Genomic DNA, 9,039 nt, shown 5'->3' with positions numbered 1-9,039 from the left:
AAAAAAAAAAAAAAAAAAGAAACCTGAAAGGTCTGTAATTCATCAGATCCTAGCTAAACACCTCCAAGAAGATTCATGTGCAATCATCCTAAATTTTACAATAACTAATTATTCTTAAAGTTACAATTTCCAGTGCCCTTCCAGCTAAGAGAGTGAGATGGTCAGGAACAACTTTCTGTCTGTACTGGCTGGAAAACTATGACTCAGGAGGGTGAACTTTTCTCAGGTCACAATTTCACTACTTGCTAGTCACACTCAAGCTTAGAGATCAGGCACTAGGCTGAAATTAAATTCACTCATCTGCCTTTCCAGCTGGTAATATCTTGCTCTGATCCTACCTAAATTACCCTGAACACAATTCAAGTTTACATCCTTGAATGAAAGAGCTCTAAGAATCTTCTTTTAAAGTGAATCCTCTAATCTGTGAGCACCCAGGCAGGGCACAGAGCAATAGGAACAAGGTCCCTTACAGTGCTGGCCTCTGAGGTGAAATCCAGTGATGCTTTCCTGCTTCTAAAACATGGGGGATAAGTGTGTATAACAGGTCAGATTTATTGAATGCAAGCAAGGTTGCCACAATAGTAAGTGCATGGTGGCAGGCAGGTGGGTAGATAACGGTATCTATTTTCTCAGGGGCTACTGGAATGGGTAGTTAGAACTTGTTTTTTGTGACAAATTCTCCTTTCTAGTTTTAGGCTTGCCCCCATGGCTTTCTGACATTTTAGCCAGCTCCTTCCCTTTCACCCACACACCCAATCACTACTTCGTCATCTCAGCAGGAGGGAAGGTACACTTTGATGAAGAGAACACAAAACAGTTTACATATTTCGGGTATATACTATAATTTCTCCCATTTAGTCTGCCAGAAATTCAGTCTGTGCCCAAATGACACCCTTCCCCCAACCCATTCCATTCAGGACAACTGCAGAAGAATGTCAGGCTTTTCTGTCCTCTCATTCTCCATGTCTTTCCTTCACATAATATAGGAGGAATGTAAATCCGAGTCAAAACTGAATGGGAGGTACAAAGGAATCTATATTTTTGTCAAAAATAAGACAGCCCTTCAGAACAGGGAGGCAAAGTGGCACAGAAACCAAGTTGCACACCAAACTTTGCCTATGTAGATTATTTCCTATCTTTGACAGTTGCATGCAGAGGAATTTGTATGTTTTTCTCCTGGCCCTTCCCTGTGACACTCTATGCCCTCTAAAGATGGGGCCTGAACTTCCTATGTATCCTTTTTTCCTCCCATTGAACCAAATAGAACATGTAAGTGTTTGACAAATGATGAAAAATGACTGACAAATCATTTTGCTGTTCTGTAGATTGACTATATCAACAGAGAGAGAAATAAGGTAATTTCCAATCCATATACCAACTGAAATCTGTATATCCAGGCACCTCTTCAAGCTTCTCTTTTCTGCGTGTCTTGGTAACCCTCATTTCCCTTTGGCAAGATTCCTCTTCTTTACAAATGTTCCTTTTCCTCCAGGTAATAATCAGGCAACAGACGCAATGCATCTCTACTTTTTATTCCTTACAACTCTTTAAATAGCCTATGCTTAGCAGAAGACCCCTGTCATTTAAAGCAATGTTTCTAGCATTCTTTACATACTGATAATTGGTTCTTATTGGAATGATGAATAATCAGTTCAATAAAACCTATATTCAATTTACCTCCCCAGTAAGACAGTCATTTAGGGGTAGGCCTTCCTCTCTTTCTTCCCTTTTCCTATTTAGAAAGTTTGTTTCTTTTAAGGTACATAGATGGTTTCCAGGTTCAATGGTAATCAAGAAAAAGAAGTCTGGGTCTCCTGCCTATGACTGGGCTGTCTTAGGGTCAAAGTACAGAATACAAACTAGACCTTTTGTTTCATAAGGGCAGGGGAAGCTGTGTCTTGCTCTGTCATCTGCTATGTCTGGCCCACAGTAGACACTCAACGATCATTTACTGGTTGAGTAAATAAATGTGAGGAATAAAAAATGAAGTAGTAAATCAAAGCACTACAGAAATTCAGCTGAGGTTACCAGGCCAGTTTTAGGAACATGGAATCAGAATTTTTAGAAGATGGAAGCACAGGATTGCAGGAGTTGCAGTTACAAGAAAACTACTTAAAACCCTTCGATAGATGGATGTTTGCGCTGAGACAATCTTTTGATTAGATTGCTTCTTGCACAAGAAATACTGAATAAGAAAACCTGTGTCTAGAAGTTTAATACTAACTGGAGCTCTGATATATACTAGCAGTGGCTAGAATTTATTTCTGGCCTACTTTATGCCAGCACAGTTTACAAACATTATCTTGATCGTTGCAACAACCCTACGAGGTGGCCATTAGTTTTCTTTATTTTCAGATAGAGGAAGTACAATCAGTAAAGTTAAATAGCCTACCTAAGTCAGCTAGCTAAGTTTAGAATTCGGATTCAAATCAGATTATAAGTCTTGGTTTTTTCCCCTACCCACAATGCATCACACCAAATAAGCAACATGCCATAAACATCTAGATTAGACATATTTGTGGGTTTTTATAATTTTTTAATTAAAAAAATGTCATTTTGTTTTGTTTTAGAGACAGGGTCTCACTTTGTTGCTGAGGTGTGATCAAAGCCTACTGTAGCCTTGAACTCCTGGGCTCAAGCGATCCTCCTGCCTCAGCCTGTTGTATAGCCAAGACTATAGGTGCATGCCACCACTACCAGTTAATTTTGTTCTCTTTTATTGGTAGAGATAGACGTTTTGCTGTGCTGCCCAGGCTGGTCCCACACTCCTGGACTCAAGTGATCCTCCTGCCTTGGCCTCTGAAAGTGCTGGGATTATAGTTGTAAGCCACTGGGCCCAGCCTTTAAAAATGTTTTAATTGTGGTAAAATACCTACAACATAAAATTTACCCTCACAATCTGTAAGTGGAGGCTTCAGTGTTAACCACATTCACATTGTTGTGTAACAGATCTCTAGAACTTTTTCATCTTGCAAAACTAAAACTCTATACCCATCAAATAACTATTTCCTCTACCCCTAGTCCCTGCCAACCACCATACTACTTTTTTCCCATGATTTTCCATACTCGAGATGTCTCCTATAAGTGGAATCATACAGTATTTGTCCTTTTGTGACTGGTATATTCACTCAGCATAATGTCCTCAAAGTTCATCAATGCTGTATCATGCAACAAGATTTCCTTCTTTTTTAAGGGCCGAATAATATTGCATTGTATGTATATACCACATTTTAAAATTCATTCATCTGTCCACGAACATTTGGGCTGCTTTTACCTCTTGCCTATTGCTGCTATGAACGTGGTTATGCAAATATTTTGAGATCCTGCTTTCAATTATTTTGGACATATACCCAGAAGTGAGATTGCTGGATCATATGGTAGCTCTATTTTTAATTTTTTTTGAGGAAGCTCCACACTGTTTTCCATAGCAGTCACATCATTTTACATTTCTACCAGCAGTGCACAAGGGTAGACAGATTTGTTTTTAAATAGAATAACTTGCAGTTTTAGTATCAAACTGACCGAATAGCTTAGCTTACAGTGTCTTGAAAATTAAATGCAACAAAAACTCTAGACCTTTTAAAGCCAGGTACCATTTAACTGTGAATTAAGTATTTACAAATATAGATGGATGGCCATCCCATTTTAAAAAGAATAAAAGTAGCAATCATTTTCCAAGAGACTATAACAAATAGAACAAAAAATAAAGCTCATGTTGTATTAGTGCAAAGGTATTAGGAAAAGTGTTCCTACTTCCTGAATATAAGTAGAAGCAGGTACATAAGTTGCACACTTACCCTGGTTTTGGCATCGATTTTAGCTCCTCGATCGAGCAATAGTTTTACCATATTTGCATTTCCTCTTTTTGATGCAACATGTAAAGGAGTGATGTCATTCTGAGAAGAAGAGGAAAAAAAAGTACAGAGTTGATATTTTTGGTTTCAACAAAATGTTCCCTTCTAAACTTTCCCCAACATATCCCCATTTTCCCCTCTTCTTTTCTAAACATCCTTTATGAACAGTGTGCTTCCTAACACTTCTGATAGGAATTTTCTTCAGAAGGCAACTTTAAAAAGGAATGAATTGTAAGGGAATCTGTGAGGCAGGGTCCAAGTTAATTTATTTCAGTCACTTGCGGTGACTGATGGTTGAAGTGATAATTTGTTTTTTTTTTTGCTCAAAAAGCCTGCATTTTTAAGTCAATGTATTTTTCTATAAATGCGAGTGATACATACTGGCTAGTGAGTGGTTGACTAACAAGCTGATTAAGTCAGTACAGACTGAATTTAAAGGAGTCTCATATGACTTGGAGCCTTTCCCAGGTTCCGTTGGGAGCATCAGGTTGTCAAGGAGAGACAATAGGAACTCAAACTGGAAAATCTGTTACTTCTACACATAGTCACATGACTTCCTATGCCCGTGGTGCTTATATGTGTTTACAGGCATTTGCTAGCAGTCTCATGGAAACTGTAATTCTTATCTGACAAATATCTGAAGAATAGCCAGATTGTTAGGGTTATCTGAAATTCTAATTGTGTTCTCCTTGATTTCAGTGGAAGGCTACCATACTTATTCTTCTCTCCAAGCATCTTACAGGCACTATGATTGTTTCCAGACTGTCAAGGAAACGTATGCACACATTGAAAACAATTCCCTGATTTCTTATTTTATTTTATTTCTTTTCTTTTTAAGTGACAGAGTCTCGCTATGTTGCTTAGGCTGGTCTCAAATTCCTGAGCTCAAATGATCCTTTTGCCTCAGCTTCCCAAAGTAGCTGGAACTACAGGTGTGCACCCCCATGCGTGGCTTATTCTTGTGTAGCAGCAATATGAGTTTAAGTTCTGTTGTTCACAAAGAATCAATTACATCATAAATGAACTAGGTTCACAGGGATTATTGATTTATAAGTTGATAACAGAAACAATATAGTAACTATCAAGTATTGATCACTTCCTGCATGTCAGGGACTGTGCTAAACTCTTTACTAGCTCATTTAATTTTCACAATCCTCATAATATCATATATAATCTAATTGCAATCCCCATTTTACACATGCAGAAACAATTCGCAGAACCAGGATTCAACTCTTCAACACTTAAACTCTTGAATGCATGATTTTAAAAAACACAATAATGAAAAATTCCAACATACACAAAGTTTGGGCAAAAAACCATAATGAATTTCAAGTTGCTCCTTACCCTGGTTCAGTAAACACCAACCTTTTGCCAATATTATTTCTTTTATGTTCCCTACTGTTTTTTTTTTTTTTCCTTTTTTTTCCTGAGGGAGTTTAGGAAGAGGAGAAAGAAAATTCTTGGCATCATGTTATTTTACCCATAAATACTGCAATTTATCTCTAACAGATAAGGATATCTCAAAAAATTACAATATCATTATCATAACAAAGAAAGTAAAAGTAATTCCTTTATGGCACCCAAGACCCCCTCCATGTTCAAGTCCTCCCATTATCTCCAGCTCTCTCCATTAGTCTGCTCAAGTTGGAAGGTCGACATATTGCATTAGGTTGAAAGTCCTTTAAGTCTTTCTTAATCTCCACAGCTCCTCTATCCCACCTTTTTCCCCCTGCGTTCATTTATTTATTGAAGAAACTGGGTAATTTATTGTGTAGACTCTTCCAAAGCCTGGATTTGACTGATTGAGACCTCATGGGGAGTTAACATGTCTTTTTCTCCCTGCATTTTACATAAACTTTTCTAGTTAAACACTTTTAATGGTTGTAGGATTAGGGTTGGGTTTACAACCTTTCCACAGATGGAAAGGCTGCACATTCTCTTTGCTCACTATTCTTAGATGCTAAAATATAAATCTTAAACGAAAGAAGAAAGAGACCTGAGGAAAACAAATTTCTCTTAGTAATGCTGGTGGAAAGTAAACAGACTAATATTGCTGTTTCCCGGGATGTAGGTAAACTTTTTCCGCAAAGGGACAGATGACAAATATATTCTGCTTTGCAGGCCATACAGTCTCTTGTATCTACTGAACTCTGCCACTGTGGCATAAAAGCAGCCACAGGCACATGCAATATATAAAGAAATGGGAGCGGTTGTGTTCCTAAAACTTTATTTATGAAAACAGGCAGTGGGCTGGATTTGGCCTGTAGGCAGTGGTTTGCTGACCCCCGCTCTGGGCCTACCAGCTTGCAGCTGCACAGCTTTCAACTGTGTGTAACAGGTTACAAAAGAGGAACTGAAACTATAGGCTGTGCCATTGTGTACTCTGTGGTCTTTTTTGGTGTGGAGGACTATTTGTTGTGAGTGAAAGAAGGAAATAAATTTCATGACGACTTTGAGATCTGCTTGCTTATCTCTATTTTCTGAGTACAAGTGTGTGTTGCTCTAGTGACCCAAGCGGCATAGTGGATGAATTCTAGAGCTGAGACAGCAGGTGGAGGGTCAGATTGGGAATAAAGGAAACACCGACCAATAGGAGCTCACTGAGCCCCCAAGTGGGACGTGACATGAAGACCTCATCACTTCCCAGTGTGAGTAAGGGCTGGCATACCATTTCCCTTTAAAACTATGACCTCACTGGTTGAGAAAGACTTAGTTAAACTTTACACACACAGGCTAAGTTTAGTGAGAGGAAGAAATCTATTTCTAATTTCACTCTATTCCATATTTACACACTCGCTCATACTGTGGATGTGGAGATGACAAAAAGGTGCCTTGAGTTTCTAATTCTCACATTTTCTCCACTTCTCCGGCCTTTCCTAGAGAAATACTTTATATTCTACAGCACTTAAACAGTGTTGTAAAGGGCCTGCACTTCTGTAATTTCATTTTACCCTCACAACAATCCACTGAAATAGGATAAATATCATTAATCCCATGGGATAAAGAAAGTGAGACACAGAACTGGTAAAGTGCAGATTAAGAAACAGCTAATTAGAGGCAGAATCGGGATTAGAATTCGGGCTTCCAGACCCTCAGGCTGTGGTATTTTCAGGCAGGGTTCAGAAGACCTCTGTTTAAAAACCCTAGCTTCTCATCTCTGTCAAATGCAGCTTCCAATAAAATGCAAACACCTTTTATTCCTGAGTCACATCGTGGATGTGCCTGTGAAGTAGAAACAAATCAAAATCAAAGTGGTTCCTCAGGGCCACACAATGGACTACTCGTATTTTGATTCCTCAGCTAACCAATAAAAATGCATTATGCCCTACTATGAGTAAGGCTGTGTGTTGCATTTCCACTGTCTAAGCAAGCAACAGAATTGTGCAATCCCAACATATCAAAGAAACTCAGTGATGTTAGAGCTAGAAGGCCTGCCTAAGAGAACCCTCATTTGCTGCTGGTGAAACGTAAATTTGTACATTCTTGCTAGAATGCAATTTGGCAGTTTATATAAAGAGCCTTCAAATCTGTAACCATACATTAGGACAGAGTTTGGCTGCTGTGGTGGAAAGGGCAGGAATGTGGAGAAAGACCCAACCTTGAAACCAGGCACACACCCTAAAGACTGAGTCTGAGCCTACATGAAAGACTCCCGACCCCTAGCACCAGCCCAGCAGAGTAACAAGCAAGAGTAGTCAACTGCTGAGGTAAGGCAGGAGTGTGGGGAGACCTCCTCTGTGCTGCAGGTGTGCAGAGAAAGCTCAGGGTGGAGCACTAACACTAAGCAACATTCTCTGATGCCCCAGCCTCCACCCTAAGCAGAAGGCAATGGCAGCCCTCCACTAGAGGAATCTAAGCCTGAAACAAAATGTAAACTCAGCTCAATTCCTGCCTAAACAGGCTCCACCTGTCACATTTGCAGCACAGAAGAAAAAGTATGAGTATGCTCATTTCCAGGCCAAAATATTATTTAACTCAATCCCTCCCCTTCTACACACAATATCCAGTGTTCTATCTAGTAGGAATAACATGCATGAAAAGATAGGGAACTGCAGCAAAGGCATGGGATTGTTAGCAAAGAGTCAAATGGAAACATCTGATACGAAAAATGGCAGTATCAGAGTGAATTCCTTTTGTGGGCTCCTCAGTAGACTTCACACAGTTGAGACAAGATCCATTGAACTCAAAGACATGTCAATTTAAGTTATTTAAAATAAAAACATGAAGGAGAAAAAGGAGTGGAAAAGAAAGTACAGAGCCTCCAAGAATTGTGGGATGATACAAAACAGCTATGAGAGTTGTATAAGAAGAGACAGAATGGGACAGAAGACAAATTTGAAGAGGTAATGAACGGTCAAGAATTTTCTTGGAGTAAGGAAAGGCAGAAAAATACAAACCCAGGAAGCTCAGGAGACACCAAGCAAGATAAACAACAAACAAACTCTCCAACTAGACACAACAGTCAAATTGCCAAAAATGAAATATACAGGGAAAATCTTGATGGCGGCCCAAGGAGAAAAGACACACTTCACACAGAGAACAAAGATAACAAGTAGAACGGACTCCTCATCAGAAATTATGCAATCCAGAAAAAAAGAAGTGACATCTTTAAATACTGACTGTCGAATAAGAATTCTATACCAAATGAAAATACCTTTAAAAAATTCAAGGAGTAATAAAGACTTTTAAAGATAAACAAAAGCTAAGAGAATTCATCATCAGCAGACCTAGAATACATAAAATGTTCAAAGTTCTTCAGACAGTAGGAATATGATAGTAAACAGAAACTTAGACCTGCACCAAGAAATGAAGGGCTCTGGAAATGGCAAAAAATGAAGCAAATAAAAGAGATAACGGATGGTCCACAGTAAAGACAAAAACAATGAATCATGGGGTTTCCAATACATGCAAAAGTAACTTGTATGACCACAATCACACATAGACGAAAAGGAGGAATTGGAACTGTACTGCTGTCAGGCTCATACCATATTTGAAGGTATACTGTGATAATTTAATGACATGGAAAACATGGATATATTATTAAAGATATCAAACTATGACAAATAAGATCAATTGTTATACATAAATATATATGCATTCTAAAATACATTGATCCAAATATATATATGTGTGTGTGTGTGAATATATATACATATATTATTATTATTATTATTTTTTTTTTTTT

At 38.5% G+C, this 9,039-nt stretch overlaps 1 protein-coding gene across 1 annotated transcript in view; it reads right to left on the bottom strand.

Moving 5' to 3' along the window:
• The window catches only part of ANK3 (ankyrin 3, node of Ranvier (ankyrin G)), a 272,063-nt gene that overhangs the window by 207,457 nt on the left and 55,567 nt on the right, over positions 1-9,039 (bottom strand). Inside the window, exon 8 of the mRNA XM_011953463.1 lies at positions 3,798-3,896. Within this exon, the coding sequence (XP_011808853.1) occupies positions 3,798-3,896 (99 nt within the window). The remainder of the gene's footprint in view (positions 1-3,797; positions 3,897-9,039) is intronic.

Source organism: Colobus angolensis, unplaced genomic scaffold (assembly GCF_000951035.1).
Source record: "Colobus angolensis palliatus isolate OR3802 unplaced genomic scaffold, Cang.pa_1.0 Scaffold361, whole genome shotgun sequence".
In the NCBI taxonomy this organism is placed as follows: Eukaryota; Metazoa; Chordata; class Mammalia; order Primates; family Cercopithecidae; genus Colobus; species Colobus angolensis.
Note: the sequence above shows the minus strand (reverse complement) of the source record. Positions and strands in the feature narration are given on the sequence as shown.